The sequence below is a fragment of the Sorghum bicolor genome, chromosome 5 (assembly GCF_000003195.3).
Source record: "Sorghum bicolor cultivar BTx623 chromosome 5, Sorghum_bicolor_NCBIv3, whole genome shotgun sequence".
Classification (NCBI taxonomy): domain Eukaryota; kingdom Viridiplantae; phylum Streptophyta; class Magnoliopsida; order Poales; family Poaceae; genus Sorghum; species Sorghum bicolor.
The window spans coordinates 5,101,167-5,123,275 of NC_012874.2; the positions used below are offsets into that span (position 1 = coordinate 5,101,167).

Genomic DNA, 22,109 nt, shown 5'->3' on the forward strand with positions numbered 1-22,109 from the left:
CGCCATCCTCGGACCCGGGAAGGTCGGAGGTTCCCCCCTTTCCTTGTTCGTGGGCCTCCGCCGGTGTCTCAGTCCCTGCACACACTTAGCACGACCAGACGAGTCGTCAACATTAGTATTTTCCAGTGAAGGATATCCTTCGACGCTTCAGGCGTCGGAGGTTCCTTGGGTGAAGGATAACCTTCGACGCTACCAGGGGGAAGGATGCAGCTGTTCCCCAACAATATTTAGCTAGTGTTTCATGTTCTACAAATACTCAACACAGCAGAGGGTAGAGCAGTAGAGGGGAACCAGAAGATCAAAAGAGTTGTTGGCAAGAAGCCACTATTATGTATTAGGAACAGGAAGCAACACGGAAATGGCTTGCAAGTGTTCATGGAAATGCTCCAGATTGGATGAATGACGTTCAGAGGGAAGGGGTTTTGTTGCCATGGCGATGGTGCTGGCTACTGCTGAGCCATGGCAGATGACTTCCTTTGTGCCATGACCTTGCTGCATTCATGTTCCTGGCCTCAGCTAGCTGCAGATAATGGTACCAGGAGCTAGAGCATCATATGGTGAATAAGGACAAGTGCTAGCTACAGATAGGGTACTGCATCGCATTTCCATGGATGTCAGGACAAGTGCTGCTTCCATGGAGGTCAGGACAAATGCTGCTTCCATATGGAAGTCACGACAAGTGCTGCTTGGTACAGCGACCATATAATACTAAAAATGTAGCAAGTAACGTGGTATTTACAGGTAGAAAACAAGACCCTACGGGTGCATATAAGTGACGTATATTTATTTATTGAAATTACAGTGTAACAACCGTATCAAAACTGCTAAACTGTCGATCTGGAAATGGGGGTAAAAACAAATATCAAAATAAAACAAGGGTAAAAACGCATGGGCAAACTTGTTCTTTTGTATAAAAGTTGACACCATGAGTTGGACTTCACAGAGTTGCAATGCGACTGAAAGAGGAATTCAAGGTAGAGGGGAAGTATGAACGGTTTTAGTGGTTGTGTGCACGACTGCCTCTAAAATTCCACATTTACATAGTTGTCATCACCTTATAAGTCCACTGGCCCCATCTCTAAAGTAGGAGTCTGCTCTGGGACACCTGCTATATTAACTACACCCTATCCCTGGGCCCATATATATGTGATGATGGTTTCATTTTGCAGAACTCAAAAGTCTTGTAGTAGTACAGAGTATAGAACACAGGAGAAAACGTACAAAGATACAAGAATATGAAAAAGTCGCAAGGTACTTTTATTCAGAATGCAAGAGGAATTGGAGGCAGACGGAAAGTTGATTTTAGCAGAACAATGCAGAATGTTTCCAGTTATCTTGACCAGGCATTATGCTTCCATCTAAGCACAATGTCTGCAATCATGTGACTCACCATGTGGTCAAATGCCTGTGGAGTAGACTCGTGCAATCTGGCCAGATGCCAGAGTGTCTTTGAGTTCTTCTCGTCCTCCGCCTGGCCACCTTTTGAGTTTACTGTATTCCTCTCCTGTTTGCTCCCTCCTCTGGCATCTCCTTCAAGTCTGCACCATCTGACACTGTTGTCTCCAGAAAATCAGATGGTTATTTGTGACATGTTTATCTTCATGTAATGGATGAAAAAGGTGTGGAATGGATCGATGAATATTAACGTCTGTATTGTACACTACTAGCAAGTATTTAATTTGTCAGCTGCAAGAGGTGATGTGTTTATGTACACAATTTCTGCACACTATTGAACAGAAAATATGACTTATCTCAACATGAGCACATCATGTAACCAAAGAAAGCGATTCGTTTTATATTTACTTCACATCTATCTTCTGCAATATTTATATATTTTTGCAGTGCTGCAGCCTACTAGCTTCAACTAATCAGAAAATGCAGCACAAGAAATTGTAGCAGAACTGTGAACCTACCACCATTGACGGGCTATTAACCAATAAAAGATATGGACCCATGAGTGAATATGTTAAATAAATCTTGTTGTGTCCCTTTGTAATTTTCTGTATGGAGGCTCGATATTTCTGTCCCAGGAGCAGCACACACTATGTATTCTACTAGTTACCCATAGTCTGGACTTAATGACAGTGCTGATGAGCATATCTTCCGTGCAAGACAATGCTTTTATTAAAAAAAATTCAATGAGCAGCAACAACATAAGACACCTTAGCTACCCCAGCCAACTTTTTTCCTGACAGCTTATTCCGTCAGGGAAAGTGCTGAAATCCATCAGGAAAAAAATGTCACGGAAAGTCAAGTTTCCCTGAATGTTCCCTGACGGTTGCTACCGTCGGCAGAGATTTTCCCGTTGGTTTTCCTTTTCCGTTAGGGGAGAGTTTCCCTGTCAGTTACATACTGTCAGGGAAGATTCAAACTTCCCCTATCAGCAACAGCACCATCAGAAAAGGTCAAAAGTTTCCCTGTCAGCCAACAAGCGTTAGGGAAACCTTATTTATAATATCCATAAAACCTCATTGAACTATTCATATAATTGATTAGCATATGCTTTTTAACCACACACCAGCCAGCATTAAATGTGTGACACTCAATTGTTTGATACATAACTCAATTGCCTGATACACATAATCATCATTCATGTTGTGCATACATAGTTCAGTGGTCAACAGATCTTAAACTACATTCTAAAGGCCTTGCAAAATAAAGTAAGCAAACCCAAGTTACAATACTATTGTTCATGTAACTAACATATAGGAAATAGAAATTGAGTAACTGCTAATTCCTACAAGCTGCTACATATCCACTCATCTCCATATCCTGCAGTCAAAACAAGTTAAACATAACAATTCATGAAAAAATATCACTAAATATGCTGTAAAACAATAAGCCAATTGCTTGTCCAACGTCTTTGAATTAAAAGAGTGACCTTAGAGAGGACTACAATATATTGGCAAAGCACTATGATGTTCTTACAGATTATTGTTGGAGTTGGCAAGCTTCTGTGCTTCTTGTCCTCTGCTAACATCTTTGTATGTCCAATTGCCAATGCAGTACTTTGCCTTCAGCCAAGACAACATGTCAAAAAATATTTAAATGTTGAAAATATCACATTAGAAGGAGCCAGGCAGGGATGCATACTCAGGAAAGGAAAAAAAAACAGCAGCAAAATAAAAATTACACTGCATTTAAATGTTTAAAAATCTGAACAGAGACAGAATAAATGCACTAGGACAAATGATTAGTTCCATAAGAAATGCACACTGAAAGAAATAACTGGTTAGTGGTTCCCTAAGGCCTAATAGGAAATAAAAATTTAACATTACAGAACTGGTTGGCCAAATTAATAGATACCAGTAGCCGGATTATTAAGATTGTGTAAGTTATGTCCTACGCCAGACAAATGAGGTATTATGAGGGCAGTATGAAGCACTCCCACACCTGCTCAAAGGACTGTGCCTACAAGGAGCAGCTCTTCCGAATAGATCTAGCCATGTGCAGCCAATAGGAATCGAGGTAGCCAGCCAATAAGAACAAATTAAAATGTTGGGCCGATCACTCAAATCATCTGCTGCTCTCTTGATGTAATCTACCTGCAAGAAGAAGATACGGACTGAATTTTGATGGGAAAGGAAGGGGAAGCAAATAAGACTGAGCACCACTACCCTAAACACTCATGTAATGCAGATCTAGAAGCTTTGTTTTAGAGAGAGACGGGGTGATTTGGTAAGATGAGGAGAGACAATCTTGCCAGCTTACTGCTTGTGAGTACCAGCGACGGCGCCACGGTCCTGGTGCATCGAGAAGCGAGAGCGGCGATTTTGGCGGCAGCCGCCCAAGGAGTAGGGAATGGGGGACGATGGTGGCTGGGATTAACCCATCGATTGCGGAGGCCTCGGCGCCGGCACTCGGCGCGCGGTGAGGAACGAACGGCGACCGGCAATTTTGCGAGGACAGAGGTAGGTGGAGACGAACAGATTTGGGGGAGAACGAGAGAAGTCACGGCCTCTTAGGAGGAGGAGAGGATAAGGTTGCCAAAATTTTTTTACCTCACGTGCTTCGCACCTGAACTGTCAGCGACTTTTTTTTTTGGCCCTTCTCTCTTATACCTGGGCAATTGGAGCACGCGCTGAGTTCTCAGAAGCTTTGTTTTGGGCGCACCTTGGGTCGGTGATGGTGTCAAAAGCTTTTCGCATCGGTATGCTGGCAACGTAGGGAAAGGCGGGCGCTCTCACGATCGTGGGTTGCCAACTGACGGAAGTGCTCAACACTCATAAGCACCTATATACTGTGTTTCCTATCACTACACCAGAACCCTTAAACAGCGACTAACTTGGAGTTGCTAAAAGAGGTGTACAGCGATAGACACTCAGTTACTAAATGTTATAGCGACGCATATATACAGCGACTGACACATTAGTTGCCCATTTTGCCTTGTACTTACATGAGGAAGAAATATTGCATTTAATTAGGGTTGGCGTATTTTATTTTCAATTAAAACTAATAATTCAAAGGCCTACATTAAATAGTAGTGAATAGCAGATTCGCCTTGCTGAAACAATGATGGCCTGGCCAGTGTTGTACGCTCGAGTCAGAAAATGGTAGGTTTTCTGTTTTATGATGCAGCACGAGAAATTGTAGCAGAACTGTGCCTCACCATTGATGGGCTGTTAACCATGAAAGTATGGACCCATGAGTCAACATGTTAAATCTCATTGTGTACCTTTGTAATTTTCTCTATGGAAGCTCCATATTTCTGTCACCAGGGCGCACACTATGTATTCTACTGGTTACCCATAGTCTGCACTTAATAACAGTATTGATCAACAGATCTTCCAAGTAAGATATTGGTTTTATTAAAAAGTCAATGAGCAGCAGCAACATGATACACCCACGACTGGCACAACACACAACTGCCTATATATTGTGTTTCCTATTCGTCGAATACTCAAGAGAATGAGAGCCAGTAACCTAGCAGCATAGGGAAGCAGTATATTCAAATGAGCTGCCGAGAAGCTTCTTCTATAGTTTATTTATTAGGAATAGGAGGCCAATGGGAAACGTTCCAGGAAGCGGTATTGCCTGTACAGAAGTGATGGCGACATCGCTAGCATGCAGAGACACACATGAGAGGACTGATTCAACATGATTGCTCGTGGTGACCATGGTAACTATGGGCGCTGGATCCAAGGTTGTCGTGGTGCTGTGGAGAATGGCAGTGGCTTGTCATGGAGATTAGGCGAAGCAAAGGGTCTTGTGTCAGTTCACACTCAGATTGGCAATACTTGCAGAAAAGGCAACACTCTGAAAAATGATAAGCACCAGACTGTTTATCCAGTAGCAATCTCAAAAGGAACAAGTGCAATGCTGCGGTATATATCCATAAAAAATGTGATTCAAAACCTCAAGGGCAAAAAGGAATAAAGTACAACATCTAGCAAGTAAAGTCTTTAGGCCCTGGTTAGCAGTCTTGTACTTTTATTCACCAGTAATTTGCTTCCAGAGTAACATGTTGTGCACAAGAATACGACCATTTTTTTCCGTGAGGTATTTGTGCAAATGGAGTTAGCCGAAAAGATCGGTGACTCGATCAGAAACTGGAACTTGCCGGCCCGCCGCATGGCATCCACGGGCTTCAGTGCCACGCCGACGACCTTAATGATCACCTGGTACATGGACATGTTGGGCACAGCCGCATCCTCATCCAGCTTGAGCACACTGGCTTCCCCATATGCGTCGTACACCCAGGCCTTCATCACCCCTGGTAGGCTGGTACCTCCATCGCCACCGTGGTTCTGGCCGGGGACGAGGACGCAGATGCTGCCATGCACGGCGTCGACCGGCCAGCCTTCTGAAGCTGTTCTCCTAGCAGTTGTCGATGGCTAGGCACCACCTGTCAGCGCCGACGATGGGAGGACGAGCTTCACGGGAGCCTGAGGTGGCTGCGGCAGGAAGGACAATCCGATTGATCGATTTCCACATCCAGGCATGGCGGGGTCGGCGCCCAACAGTCTCGATCCCCCGCCACCATGGGAGGAGTGTCGTCGACGATGATCGAGGCGTGGTGTCACAGATGGTAGCTCGGATGGGCTGAGGGGGAGGCCAAGGCCACGATGCTAGCAGCACGGCAGTGCCTCTTGATGACGTAGAGACAAAGCGAGCCGGAGGAACATGGGCATGATAGTTGTCTTGTTTTTTTTCCAGACCTGATGAGAAGATTATTTTTATCCGATGGTTTTGTCTCAAACCAAGTGTAATATTATTAGGCTCTCCAACCATCCAAACAGCGAATTCTTGATTGGGTCAGAAAAATATTAGGAGCTGTAATTTACAAGTGTTTTAAATGGAATACTGGACCTCCAACATACCCTTAGGCCTTGTTTGGATGTTGTCGGATTTACTTCAATCCATGTGTGTTGGTGTGGATTGGGGTGGAATTTAGTTCAAGTTCTACTCCAATCCACCTCAACACATGTGGATTGATGTAAATCCGACTACATCCAAACAAGGCCCTTACATATGATGTATAAATGTATTAGGGTGATTAGCTACAAGGAGCAACATATTATACTTGTCTTTCTTCGCGAACTACAGATGATCCTGATCCTTGAAGAACTGCAGCTGGTTACGCACTTACTACTCATGTCTACTCATAATACAAAAGCACCATTCAATCTCCGAATACAAGTACAAAAGGTTTGGAACCACAGACCAGACATCCAAAATAGATATTAGAAATTCTATAAAACTCATCTACGTGTTAATACGAACACATATGCACAAGAATCAAAACTAATCAGAGCTAAAATGCAAAGGTTATGCTGAAAACCTTTCCTTGCAGTAGTGTTTGCTCTATTCCTGATTGGACGTGCTACAGGCAGCAGCACAAGTTTCCCAATTTTCCATGCAGCATGCAGTTAACCATTATAATTTCCTTGCTTCCCTTGGTCCTCAGTCTCACATACTCAGAGTGCCATGCAACATCAGGGAGCCTTGAGATTTATATTCGATTTCATTTTCAAATATGTTGGAAAGTTTTGATTGTTTTTTCACAATGGATTCAATAAATTGGGTTGGCCATCACTTTAAAATGGCTTCATCACGACAGTGAGCTCCACAAGGTTCCAGCATCCACCGAAGTGTAGACGAGAGAATGTCCATCTAATAATAGATGAGAAAAGCAGCTACGGTGTGGTTGTTGGGAATATGAGGCACGAGGGAAGTACACAGATCATACCACCTACAGAAGTTAAGGACAGACAGACACGGCAGCAACTGTTAAGTCGATATTTTTATGAAAAAAGTACTCACTTCACAGTATAGGATGGCCGTGGTCATACACAAATGAGAGCACTACAGCAGTAGTGGTAGACTAGTATTAATGCAATCTCACTATACACGAAACATCACCATTAAGAAATCATTGTGAAAGCGGATCTCATCCATGCCCACTAGCTTGCTACACCCCCCTACTGGCATCGGCACGCTGCTGCTTTGTGCACTTGATCCACCGTGGAAAGAGATGTTTCTGTAATATCTTTCCCTGGTGATCCTAGCTACGCAATTTTAAGTGTTTTGGAGTATGTGGGATGACAAACTCTTCAGCTGTTGACAATCAGAGATGACAGCGAGAAACCAAAGCAGATTAACTAGACATGAAACTGCTCCCTTGGGGAGACGGGGTTGATCATGACAAAAATCTTCAAGCATATTGAATAAAATATTATTGAAGAAGAAGGGAAATTTTAGATTCCAGGCATAGTAAAGAGATGTTAGAAATAAAACGCTGTGAAACCAAGGTATTGGCATTTTAAAGTAGAAGTAGTAAACAATAAATAAAACTAATAAGAACAAATTAAAAATGTAGATAATGAAAAAGGGAAATAGAAAAGGAAAATGAAAATGAAGCAAGCAAACTGCAAGCAGAATGGAAATCTAGATCTCATTGATCAGCGTTTCATATTGGGTTAGGGAAAGTAAATAATTAATGAAGGGTGACCAGCTCTTATCTTCAAGATGACACATTCACTTGTCGGTTCTTTTCAATGATCGGCCATACAATTAAACCAGAGTTTTGCAGTAAACTCGTGATGAGTTCAATATTTCAAGCTTATGTACATTATAATTTTGGATTTACATTGTTACTGATTTATTTTTACAGTACAAAACATAAAAATTTTCTGTTTATATTGGTATCTAGAAAAAACTTTACATGAGAGAAAATGAATTTTGTGTATTCAGCTTGATGATCAAGTTATAATTATATAAAAGATATAAATAAATAAAATGCACACACACAGCAGTCAATATATGTCGCTCTTATTGTTACCAATTAACTAATAAGTTTTTGTTTTTTCGGGCCGTTTCATTTTCAGTTCTGCGAGCAGATGCCAACATGCAGCGTGAACCACATGTCTCTATATACAGTACTACTATCCTCCCTCGGGCTACAAATATATATCTGGAGCGAGTTCCATGGATTCTAATTTGTGCCATTAGTCTACATTTAATCAATTGTCTGTCCATATTTTTGAATCAACTTCCCTGGCCTATTCTTCTGGTTCAGGGTGTAAATGAGCTGATCTCATCCGTGCGGTTGTCATGCAGAGTGAGTGCATAATGACGAAGTGAAATCGATGCACCTGTGTATATATAAGCTGATTAAGAAACAAGTTTCACTTCCACTGGCACAATATACATAACGAACTGCCTATACATATAGTGCCTGCTATTCCACAAATATATACTTAACTGAATACAAGCCAGCTAGCTGTCATGGCTGAGAGGAGCATGCCGGATGTTGAATAGAGTTCGGAAGAAGCTGTCATTTTTTATTGGGAATAGGAGGCAAAAGGGAAATATAAATGACAGAGATCTTGGAGGGTTGGGGACACTTCGCTAGATCTGGACATCACTTGCGGTTCAAAACCCCCCTTCACCGCTGGATATTGAACCGACAGTGGCAAACTAGCACTAATGTGGGCTTCATATCACTGCCGGATACCAGAACTGCCAGTGACGTACTGCAAGACTGTCGGTTCATAACTTAACCTGGCATTGTCAGTTGAGGCAACCCTGCCGGGTTGTGCCATGACCCGAGAGTGAAGCTTGAGCCAACACTGCCAGCTTGTAGTTCCAGCCGACAGTGATACTCTTGAGTGTCACTGCTGACTTGTGGCTCTAGCCGACATCATTGCCGGCTTGGCGCTCGAGCCGGCAGTGATGCCATCAAAACATCGCTGTCGGCTTGATTTCTAAACCGGCATTGACTGTTTCAGCAACACAGCTCCTTGTTCAAGCCGATAGTGTTGTTGAAGCCATCGCTGCCGCCTTGGATCTCATTTTCGTATTTATTGTTTTATATGAACTTTTTAATTTTTTGTGGAATCGGGTTTTGCTTTATATTCGCTACGTAGAAGACCATTCCATAAACATTAAACATTCCAAATGTTATGATTACTCAAAGCCATTCAAGTGAAATTTTAAATTCAATCCTTAAATATCTGTAATATATATTTGTGTTTGTAAAATCATAGGTTTAAACTTTGCCTAACTTAAATTTTCGAAATATTGTCAAAATATTCTGAAGACATTTTTGGAAAGAAAACATCTGTATGTTTACGAAAAGATTGGATTCATGTTTGTCGGATATATATGGGCTACGTGTACCCGCACCACGCTTATATTTGACCATGTCCAAACTATTGGGTTAGAAGCCATGACAAAAGTGAACCACAATGGCTGAAGTAAGCAAGTGACTTAAAGATCAAGCCACGGCGAGCCTATCTAGAGTCAGCATATTTGGACAATAGGATAGGATTAATCTGTCCCGCATGCCATGTAACAAACTAGAAAATCAATTTGTTAAGCTGATTGCTCTCAATGTAACCCTACCCATAGCCTAAATAAAGGATGGTAGGGACCCCGCGATTGGGATCCATCTCATTCCTTCTCATCTACCATATAGCTAGGAGCAATAGCCTTATTATAGCCCCTGTAACCGAGCATACAAATATAAGAAGAGCAGTAGCACCAACTGGATAGGGTATCAAGCTACACAACGACCTGAACCAGTATAAATCTTGTGTTTCGTGTGCTACCATCTGATTCCTCTTACGCGAATCAATTGCTAGGCATTGAGGGAACTAAATCATCAGACAAAGTTCTTTTGACGTAGACCAAAATAACTTGGATCAAAAATACTTTTAAATTAATTTTAGTAAAAAATAGTTATTTGCCTACAAACAAGATTTTTATCTACTATTACATTTTTTTCTTATATTTGTAACAAAAGTTTTGTTTGAGCTTCGTTGAGCAACAACCCTAGTAACTGAGCATAGCAATACAAGAAGAGCAGCAGCTCCAACTGGACTAGGGTATTGAGCTATGCAGCAGCCTCACTATAAATCTTGTGTTTTGTGTGCTACCATCTTATTACTGTTACGTGAATCAGTTGCTCGGCATTGCAGGAACTAAATCATCTGACGAAGATCTTTCGAAGTAGACCAAAACAACCTGGCTCAAAAAGAGTTATAAATTAATTTTAGTAAAAAATGGTATTTCCTTGAAAACAAGATTACTACTACTACATTTTTTCTTACATTCGTAACAAAAGTTTTATTTGAGCTTTGGTGAGTAACAGCCCCTGTAACCGAGCATAGAAGTATAAGAAGAGCAGCAGCACCAACTTTTTTTTTAGATAAAGAAGAGCAGCAGCACCAACCAGCACCATCTAGACTAGGGTATTAAGCTAAGCAACGGCCTAACATGCATAAATCTTGTGTTTTTTGTGCTACCATCTGATTCCTCTTAGGTAAATCAGTTGCTAGGCATTGCGGGTACTAAATCGTCTGACAAACATCTTTTGACGTGGACCAAAATAACTTGGCTCAAAAATTATTTTCAATTAATTTTAGGAAAGAATAGGTATTTGCTTGAAAACAAGATTTTTGCGTACTACTACATTTTTCTTACATTTGTAACAAAAGTTTTGTTCGAGCTTTAGTGTAGCAGATCAGCAGTGTTTGTTCTATTGCCGATGTGGACGTGCTGCACAAGTGACCCATCTTTTCTCGCTCTGCATGCAGTTAACCAGTATAATAACTTTTTTTACTTGGTCACTCCTCACTTTCTTACTGAGCCTTGACATTTACAGTTTATTTAATTTTCAAATATATTGAATAGTTTTAAATTATATTTCACAATCATAACTATGGTACATTGGATTTCAATAAATTGAGCACCACTTTAAAAAGGCCTCATCACAGCAATGACACATCCACAAAGTTCCAGCATTCAGCACAGACAAAAGGGAGAACAGAGAATGTCCATCCAAAAAGGCCACTTTGGTGTGGCTGGGAATATGAGGCAAATGGGAAATACACACATGAAACCACATACCTAATTGAAAGGCAGCCAAGTTATAGTGGAAAGTGAAGAACCAAAGGAAGTTGGTGCCAACTAAGACGATATTTGTATGAGTATAATCTGGTAGTAACATACTTCACACTTGGATTGCCGTATGGTCGTACACAAATGATAGCTCCACCCATAGCAGACTAGTAGTTTTGGATCCAATCTGATGATACACACAACCATCTTGAAATACGGTTGTGTCTCTGCCAAAGAAAACTGGGGCAACTAGAGGCATTTGTAGAGACAGAGCAGTACAAGTGATTGGAGCAACAGTATGCAGCCATCTTGAAATGACAGGCATTTGTATGAGCATTGGAGCAACAGACCATTAGTATTTGTTCTATGGCCGATGTGGATGTCACTACCGGAATCCGGCTCTTTGCTAAGTGTTAAACGGTCTGGCGAGTGTTTTTTTCGGCCACTCTTTGCCGAGTGCCAAAAAACACTCAGCAAAAAAAACTCGGCAAAGAGACCTCTTTGCTGAGTGTTTTTTTCTTTGCTGAGTATAAAAAACAGTCTGCAAAGAAAATTTAAAATCAAATTTCGAAGCCATGAATTCAAATCAAAAGTTTTAAACTACGAATTCAAATCGAATGTGAAATCTACAATCTTTATTTGGGTTTCATTTGACAACGTGAAAATAAATTTGTTCACGAATTTCACATCTCCCTCTAATAGTTTATTTAAACTACAAGACATATATAAGTTTCGTGAAAAATATTAGAATCACCATGTCGGATGAACAAATGACCGAACAACCAAAATAAACATTGTAGATATTGAAAAGTTATGAAATTTTGTAGTTCCCAACTTTTCATTTGAGTTCATCTTGTCATGCAAAACTACGTCTTTATTTGAAAATTTTAAAATTTGAATTTTTTTCAAACGACCTTAGATGGAAAAACTTCCTAAATAAACTTTGTAGATCTTTAAAAGTTATGAAATTTTGTATTTGACAACTTTTTGATTTGAAATAATCTTGTCATGCAAAATTTAAAATTTAGATTTTATAAATGACCTCTGATGGAGAAACTCCCTCAATGAAAATTTTTAGCTCTCAATGAAAATTTTAGCTCTCGAAAAGTTATGAAACTTTGTAGTTGACAAAGTTTTGATTTAAAATCGTTACGGCCTCAAACAATCAATTTATACTTGGTTTGGTATAATATTTGAGGAACCGAAATGCAACATTGACACAAGTTGTGGTGCAGTGGTCACTGGTTCGAATCCCACTGGCCGTGTAGCCGCGAATTTTACGACGAAAAATGCCGTGACTTTGCGACTTCGATGGAAACATGTGTACACTCGGCAAACACTTTGCCGAATGCCCGGAAAATAGCACTCAGCAAAGACTTTTTTGCCGACGAAAAATTTACCGTATATTATGTGCCGAGTGCAAAGAGGCCAAATAAGCTGTCTTCGGTAGTGAGCTAAGAGCACTAGGGTCTTTTTATTCTCTTAGTCTACCGTGCAAAACAGTTTTTTTTTTTTGCAACACGGGTCACCAAAGCAACTTCTAGTTTCTCTATCTATGAAACCTCCTCGTGAACCTGAAAATTATAAAAATAACAGCTTCACTAATAAAACTCACAAAACCAAAACATCTTTTAATTAGGATTCGGGAGAATAATTCAGATAATAAATATATCTTGACGTGAAATACAAAACGCGTACCTGTGGGATCTTTGTGGACGTACGTCGAAATAATGGTCATCTTTTAAAAAGATAGAATTCTAAAAGGAGGACGTGGAAAAAAGAAGCGATAATGTGGAACCTTGACTCCACTAGCAGTCATCAGTCCAAGTCATCATCCAGGTCCGCAGTCGCCATCCATGGCGACGCCGACGTCGCCGCGCGCGTCGAAGTCAACCGCTGCCCGCGGCCGGCCACCACAGTTGACTCCATCGACGACTTGGTTCTCCACCACTCCCTCTCCGTCTTCCACTTCCACCCAAAGCAGCGTCCACAAGATCTCCACGCACGCTGCCGCCGGCCACGCGACGATGGACACCCCGCTCGTCGCGCTGATCGTCGTCGCCGGGACCTCACTCGCCGTCGCGGTGCCCTGCCTCCTCCTCGCCTTCCTCTGCCGCCGCCGTGACAGCAGCAAGAGCCAGCTCAAGCCACGCTGCTGCTCGGCAGCGGGGGCGGCGGCAGCGTCAAGGCTCCCGGTCTCCGCGACGGCCGGGACGACGACGGCGGACTGCGCGTCGTGGTCCTTCTACGGCACGCCCGCGGACGCCACGCTGCTGAAGCTCTCGCTCGCCGACCTCGCCGCGGCCACGGGGGGATTCTCCCCGGACAACATCATCGGCGACGGCGGCTACGGGTTCGTGTACCGCGCCGTGCTCCCCAACGGCGTCGCGGTCGCCGTGAAGCGTCTATCCGGCGACGGCGACGCGGCCGCCGGCAACCGCGAGTTCCGCGCCGAGCTCGAGGTGCTCGGCAGCCTCAGCCACCCGAACCTCGCGCGCCTGCTGGGCTACTGCGCCGCCGGCCGCGACCGCATCCTCGTCTACGAGCTCCTGGAGCGCGGAAGCCTCGACGCCTGGCTCCACGGCACCGACGCCGAGGACGGCGGCGGCACCGATTCGCTCCCCTGGTCCGCGCGGCTCCGCGTCGCGCGCGGCGCTGCCGCCGCGCTCGAGTTCCTCCACCACGGCCGGCACCCGCCCGTGCTCCACCGCGACGTCAAGTCCAGCAACGTCCTCCTCGGCGAAGGCTTCGAGGCCAAGCTCGCCGACTTCGGCCTCGCCAGGATTGTCAGAGGAAGCCCTGCAAAATCGCACGTCAGCACGCAAGCCGCCGGAACCGCCGGGTAATACTAAATACACCTATATATATATATATATAAACAGTACATGAACAAATTTGTTTTATACAATGGAACAAATGCATGAGTAATGACAAATTTGCTTTCATAAAGATTGATTGGCCATGATGTTTGTGGGATACCAATCAGGTATGTGGCGCCGGAGATATGGGACGGCGTGGGCGCAACTGCGAAGGCCGATGTGTACAGCTTTGGCGTGCTGTTGATTGAGATAGTAACAGGGCACCGGCCAAGTTGGCCGATGAAGGCCAGCATGGGCGACAAGGAGGTGAATCTGGTGGACTGGGCAAGGGAGAAGATAGGTGCAGACGAGGCATCGGGGATCCTGGACCGCCGGATGGGCATTGAAGCACAAGGGAAGGAGATGGAGGAGGCCAAGGCACTCTTGGAGATTGCGCGGAGGTGTATCGACAACGCTGCCAAGAACAGGCCCACCATGGAGGAGGCTGTGGCCATGCTCAGCAAGATTTGAGGATGTGGAAATTGAAATCAAGATCTTGATTGGTGCTCGAATAACTGTATGGTCATTGCGTAGGATGTTCAGGCTTGAGAAGAAGCTGAACACAGAAAAAAAAGTGAACTGTTTGTGAGATGTCTTTGCTTGGTTTTTGCACAAAGGAAAGGGTACTGCTTGCAAAAGGCCAAGCTGTCCTGATGTGCTTAACAGAGGTTGCCACAAGGCATGGATATTTTTCTCCACAAATAAATCCACATAGTGCTGCAGAAGTTTGGAGATAGCTAGATTAATGTACCACTCTGTTGATACTAAAGTTCAGATCTCTGGGACTTTCTCTTTTTGGGAATGAACACTTCTGCGCCGGTTGTCGTTAGTATTGATAGGTATGTAATGATTACTCCATTCATTGCAAATGCGGACACGACACCTAAGACAAGCTTGTTCCTAAATCTGCACAATGACATAAGTAACAATTTGTTGCTATCTAACATTGCTGCTTTAGAAATACATTTCCTATAGCCTCTACAAGGCATGGGACATGGGTACATGCGCAAGATCGATCTTGCAGTGCACACTCGTTGAAGCCCAACATTCGGTTCGCCATTGTGCTTCATTAGAAAGGCCATATCTTATCTATCCTGGGGGCAATTCTGGTCAATGAGAACTTGGTGGAAAACATGTTTGTTAAGCTCTCAAACGGATCTAGTCCCACATTTTTTTGAAAAAAATCTAGTCCCACATGTTATTTACTTAGCTTGATTTCTTTTTTCCTGAAGCAGTAGTTGTTGACTTCACTGCTGATTTCTCTCTCTAGTCCTTACATATGAGAAAATAACATTACAGTTTTCATGTTACAAGCTAACTATACGTAGTTGTTGACTTCACTGTTGCTTTCTCTCTACCTTGTTTCGTAAACTATCAAGGGGGAGCACCATTGGAATAGTGTTTATGTATCATTAACAACCATGTTTTGGAAAACTAGACAACTCGTACAACAGCCCCAACATAAGTCGACCTTGTGGCATATCCACCAATAAGAAAAAAACAACAACAAATGATCACAAGAGTGTACAGTGGCACAAGCAACAAAAACGCTAGTAAGAAGAGATAACTACAAGACCACAATGATAGGGAGGTGAATGAAGTGGTAGCATAATCATCATCAGCCAAACAGGCGTTTAGCAAGGCTTAGCCTTGTGCGGAGGACGACCATAGTTTGCTACGAGGCATAAAGTGGTCCTTCATTGATGCAGCTTCAAGAAGGAAGACATGCACAAAGTTGTCCCTTGTCTAGGCCAAGCATAGAGCTAACCTGAACTTTTGCCTAGAACCCTCGCAAGTGCTCTTACAAAATGAGGCAAAAAATGGCATTGTCACCTTGTCCGGACTCAAGGGCTGACACCCCAATGCTGCCACCGCGCTTTCACCGCCACGACAAGCACAAACATGGTCGATACCATCTTACTATTGAGTCGGCGCTCTACCCTTCCTGATAGGAGGCATCAGAGGAGGTCCCACACACGTGGAGCCCCGCTGCTGGCTTGGCCATGGCCAAAGCACGTGCACCACACATGCTATAGCACCTCACAGCCAAAAACTACTTATACGGCGCAGTTTTGAACGTGGAATGGGCCTGTATACGAGTACCACCTCTCTTACACATCTGTCCTTGCTTCGTGTAAAAGGGTTAACTCGGAGATGCTATGTTTGGAACGACAATACTTATGATTAAGTTGGGTCTCCCCTCTTAGACTTCCAAGCTGGTACTAAACCCAACAACCATAACCATAAGTGTGCCACTTAGGCCATATGGCTAACATCACAACTACTGTAGTCTACTAATGGCTTGGGGTATTACAGTCACCCCTGGGTCCTTTCAGGGGGATGCCCTCGGCGACTCACCACATATATGTGGCTTATGTCCAGCACCGCACCTTGGTATACGCCTCTATGGGCACAAGAAAACAAGGGTTGATGCTCTGAATACCATCTGCAACAACCTACATCAAAAGAGCTCATATGGCCCAGCTTTGCACATCGAACAGGCCATGCATAGCACCCCATTTACACTTTCGCCCTCACTTCATATAAGAGGGTTAACCTAGAGGTGCTTTGTTAGTGTGCCACTTGGGCCATGTGGGCCAAATTCACGACTACTATAGGCTACTAATGGTCTTGTGTGTTACACACGCATATGAAGAAAAACACCATACTATTTCTAGAGCACCATATGTGTCATGATTTCAAGAAGATAGTAGTGGTTCAAGCTAAGGGGATACCTATGGTCACATAGCCCCACCACCAAGAAGCACCATCTGTGTCATGATTTCAAGAGGATAATAGTGGTTCAAGCTTAGGGGATGCCCACAATCACACAGCCCCGCCACCAACAAGGCGTGGCCAAACCTTGTGGCCAGCCCCCTGCATAAGCACATGAAGAAGAGACACTGCACCACAAAGCAGCACCACCAAAGCATGTGTCCGTGCCTTGTGTTGTGGAGCTCTATGATTGGGAGTCCTCTGGCTAGGGAGCTAGCCGCCCTTGGGGAGGTCTGCAATATTAGGAGTTGGAGAGAGATGATGAGCGAGGCCCATAGGCAGGTAGCTAGCGGGTCTTTGCATCAGTGCCCTGCTACATGGGGGCACACAAGTAAATGTTCATTCTAGGGTAGAGTGTGGGGGATGGGTGATGGAATGTGTGGAAACCAGGCATCGATGGGTCGATGCACACCATCCTGTCGCCCCAGCCGCTGTGGTCGGGAAATGAGTGTAGGGGCTTCACTATTGGAACCAGCGGCTTTGCCGAGTGTAATAACGCTCGTTAAAAACCACTTTCCCACTCGGCAAAGTCTTTGCCGAGTGTAACACTCGGCAAAATCTTACTCGGCGAAGAAGGTTTGCCGAGTGCATACCTCGACACTCGGCAAAGTTTGCCGTCACGTTGTCTGCCGTCAACGCAAATTTTGCTGAGTGCTTGGCTCCACACTCGGCAATTTTATTTTTATTTTTTTCCCGAATACTTTGCCAAGTGCTTCCTTTGCACTCGGCAAAGTTTTGGCAGAGAATTCCAAAAATTTATTTTGTATAAACTTTGCTGAGTGTCGTGGTTACAATACTCGGCAAAGTAATTTTGAATATTAAATCATGACAAAACTTTGCCGAGTGTCTTGGTCATGGCACTCAGCAAAGTCTCCGAAATTTGCTATTTTTTTACATTCCATTGCAACAGAATATATATACATATTTCATCAATCCATCAAAAATCCATTAAAGCTGAACATCACAAGTTCGATATTACAAGTCCCGCACAAATGCATCAAAGTTCAACATGGTTAGTGTGACCATCACAAATGCATCAAAGTTTAACATGACAAGTCTATTATTAAAAGGTCAACATAGCTACGGTGGCAAAGACTCAAAGGGTGGCCTCCTAGACGTCGGTGAAGGATTGACGGGATCAACCGCCGGTGATGTCTGATGAGTGTTTGAACCCACCAACGGAGGCTGCACAAAATAGAGAAGATGGCATGCGTTAGACTCAACCAAAATTGAAAATTTTGGCAGTACCTCCCCTGTACGGGGAGGGGAGGTTTCCAACCTGCAAGAAAATAACGGCTCGAAGGCCAACAATACCAACGGCACGATGGCCAAAAATCACAACGGCACGAAGGCCAGCTATCCCAATGGCACGAAGGCCAATATAATTCAACTTTCATACTCACAGGAGTGCAGCGTGCAGCCGCTGGCACAACTTGTCCTTGCCCGATGGTTTGAATGAGCTGGGTCACCAAAGCGGTCAGCTGCGCCACCAGAGTGGTCAGCTGCCGTGCTGAGCGGTCAACTGTGCGTGCGACTCCTTTGTTTCTAACAGCTCGGCCTGCAGTGTTTCAATCACATGTGTCATAGTGTACAAATTTTATTAATAGAGAAGAGTTACAGGCCCCTAGACACAGGTACATGTGTTATTAGCACAAGTATGACAATTTTAATAGAATCTGTACATGTACATGTACTTCAGATTTTTTCCCACTCCATTCAGTTCTGCACTATTTCAGTACAATCAGTAATAGATAATCAGCAATAGACAAATGTACGCTGCTGCCAAGACAAATGTACACTCTAATACAAGCAGCCATAGGCACAAGTACAATCAGCAATAGACATGTAGCAACACTGATACGTTGCTGCCAAGACAAATATAGCTGTCTGCTCCCCACCCACATTGGTATTTTTAATTAAGATGGCTTCCATGGAGTAGTACAAGCCATACTTCAGTATTCCTCTTCTCTACAAGGTGGATATGTTTGGTTCAGGCAAAAAGGATGTTGCAAAGGGTAGTAATTTTCTTTTATTGGTAGCATTCCTAAATTTCAGCTTATTTCATTAACCCACTGATTCACTCCTTGGTTTTTTCCTAGGCTTTCAATTGAATATATTTCTAAATCTAGGAGAAAGCTAGCTGCACATCAATAGATTGTTCAGTTTGAGTGTGATGAAGTTCCTTCCTGGACCTCTGAATTGTCTCTATGATCAATGTGTGTAAAGTTCAATGTACAACGAGTGTGACCGGAATTACCGTAAGTTCGTCGACCCGAGACAGTGTTGCAGTTGGCCGTGCACGTATGGGAAGGCTATTGCTGGTGCTCCGTGCCCTCACGTCAGAGAGAGACAGTGCAGAGGCGGAGGAGTAAGCGCTGTCTGCAATCCACAACCGCCCATGCTGCCTGGCTTACCCACGCCTCACGATCACCTCAGTCTCAAGGGGATGAGTGCGCAGATCAACGTCTGGGCCATGCAGCGCCCTCACCGACTCCGTGTACTCCATGACTTTAGCGTGGATGGTCGAATCGAAGTATGCCTGGGCAGGGCCATCCGGGTTGAAGGTGACACCGGATTTCACCGAGCCCATGTGGGACACGACCCATGCCCCAAACTACGACACCGGCACATCTGGCTGTGCGGCCTCCTGCGAGAAAGGCGGCAACATGATTAGAAATCGGGCAGAAATGAGCGTTAGAATAGATAAATGACATCACCTACAAGTGCTCGCTTGAAATTGGGGAGGTTGCGGCTGCCGCACTACAAGAATTCTGGGCTTCTGTGACAATTAGATTATAACGAATATAGCCTGTTTCCTGTCACTGCTTGCCTGCAGTGACGAAGTAACTGTCGTCACAGAAGGTGGGTCACTAACAACCTTTGGTCACTGATATTGTGACGATAGTTCTCATGTCATTGATGCAATGACGAGACTAAATCGTCATAACAAATTGAACAGAATAACACCACATATATGATGACATGACACATGTAACATGTCAGATGACATGGCTAATGACGTGGCAAAAAACATTTGGCCCATTAGGAATGGGCTTTTTTCATTAATTAGGGCCAACCTAGTTGGCCCACTTGTTGTGCAAAACTTCTTGGCCCAGTTATAAATTGACATTTTCCTTTAAGCCCAATTTTGTTACAATCCAAGCTGGGCTGGCCCATTTAGAAAATAGTCACAAACAATATAATAACAATTACTAATTACACAATAATGACCTTACATAATTGGTGCTCCAAACATAACATTTCATATATGTATCATAAATGGGCATACAAAATGGCTCCATAAACTAACATACAGTACTAGCTATATTTTTTCACTAAACAAGTTAATTTGTTCCAGCTATTTATGTGGCCACCCTGCAGCAAGGAAGGCAGCTTGCAGCCGCTGCACACGTTTCTGTGGCTACCCTGCACCACTGAAGACAACTTGCAGTCGCTGCATACCAACTGGTTACTCATGCCTGCAATTAGTAAACACCAATGTGATACAGGTGAGTGGTGATGCAGCTAGTAGACATGTAATACGAAGTGTAGAACTTATAATATGATACTGGTTATGCAGTCAAGTGCTAAAAGGCAATTCATAGCTTTCACTAAAACTGTTATCTAGATAGTATATGATTTCCCCCTACTAGCTGCCATGGTATAGGTGGATGACTTTTCAGTTTACGAAAAAAAGCATGCAGAATATTTTAAAGAAGCATGGAGACGCATATACTTGGTGCCCGGGATCAAGTAACATATATATGAAGATGTCATTTATCTTGGGGTAAAATCAAAGCACATTAGTTAGAAAAAATTTCAGAAAGCAGTAGGTACAATGCTGAAATAATGTGACATAGTACATCAGATTTGATCATTACTATCTGAACCCTGAATTGCAACAAATTCAGATGGTGAAACAATTAATAAATGTACATGTATATACAATAGGCATCGATATATGTTTTCCTCTACAGAATGACCATACAACAGAAAATCAAGTCATTCTTCTAGTCATGAAACAACCAAAAAAACTAAATGAAAATTGTTTTTACTAACCTATCTACAATTCAAGATGCAGCATATATCCTTCTCGTGTAAAAGCAGTAGCTTTAGTGTTGCAATTTTAACACATAAATTCAGTTTATAATAGTATTTAAATTTCTAAAACAGTAGCTTTCAAGGAAAAGCTTGCGGACAGTTCAATCCATGGTGTTAGCTTGTTTCTCACTTACAGGGCAGTAGTGTCTACTACGATAGCGATTATCCTTTGGCTATCTAAACACTATCACCAATTTTACTGTTTGCAACTGTATATACATGTTATCTTGTCGACATAACATTAAAAAGTATAACAAAGGGTCACTGCTAATCTGCGGCCACACCACTTTCCATGGTGTGCAAGTTCGAAAAATGCATACCTAGTCCAAATGGCTTGCAGAAATGAATGGGAGCCCTTCAGTTGCAGTTACTGATTGTGCTGGTGTTGCAGATGAAGTCGAAGACTAGACCACAGTGCCATGGCGAAGCGTGCAGATAATCTTCGCGTCCATTGGGGCAGCATCCGCACGCCGGCGACCGGCAGCATTGGGCCCTCAAAGCCATGAATGCGCCGCGGATCTCGCCGGAGCCATTGATGGTGATGCCCTTGAGGATGAACTTCCTAGCACAGATCAGGTATTCTCTCGCGTGGATCTGGGCTGTGCTCGCTGGTGCCACCTCATCACAGCTGGATCCGTCTTCCAGGACCTACAATACCATTAACGAAGGAGCCGTCAGCGCCACAAGCATCATTATGTCACCATCGATGGTGTGGACGAGGCTTGGATTGGTGAGCCCTCACGCCACCCTAGCCGAGCCACCGACCCTTCACGCCCTAAGCGAAATGGCCATGCTGCTGCTTCGTGGCCTTGGGCGGGTGGCTGCGTCAAGGAGGCCGGACGCTCTACTACTCCGATGCGCTGCCAACCATGGCCACCTCGCTCTCCTCCCTCACTGCTGGGAACAGGAGATAGGGTGCGGCTCAGAGTGGCAGATGGGGTGCGAGGGCTGCGGAAAGGGAATTGTGGCTAGGATTTCGATAGCCTAGTATATATTAGGCGTGGGCGTATTTCTATCCATCCGATCGTAAAT

At 43.7% G+C, this 22,109-nt stretch overlaps 1 protein-coding gene and 1 long non-coding RNA gene across 3 annotated transcripts; one reads left to right on the forward strand and one right to left on the reverse strand.

Annotated features, from left to right (window-relative positions):
• LOC110435352 lies at positions 230 to 4,012 on the reverse strand. Of its 2 annotated transcripts, none has more exons than XR_002453000.1 (5): positions 3,712 to 4,012; positions 3,394 to 3,545; positions 2,929 to 3,014; positions 1,391 to 2,417; positions 230 to 520 (listed from the first exon to the last, which is right to left on the reverse strand). It is a non-coding gene; the product is annotated as an uncharacterized LOC110435352 (long non-coding RNA). The 2 variants fall into 2 exon arrangements; XR_002452999.1 differs by having other exon boundaries at positions 1,391 to 1,553; positions 3,712 to 4,007.
• Positions 12,637 to 15,013, forward strand: LOC8073628 (probable receptor-like protein kinase At2g42960). The gene is made up of 2 exons (XM_021460964.1): positions 12,637 to 14,185; positions 14,330 to 15,013. Exons 1-2 carry the CDS (start codon positions 13,200 to 13,202, stop codon positions 14,670 to 14,672), a joined length of 1,329 nt encoding a protein of 442 aa, XP_021316639.1. The 5' UTR covers positions 12,637 to 13,199; the 3' UTR covers positions 14,673 to 15,013.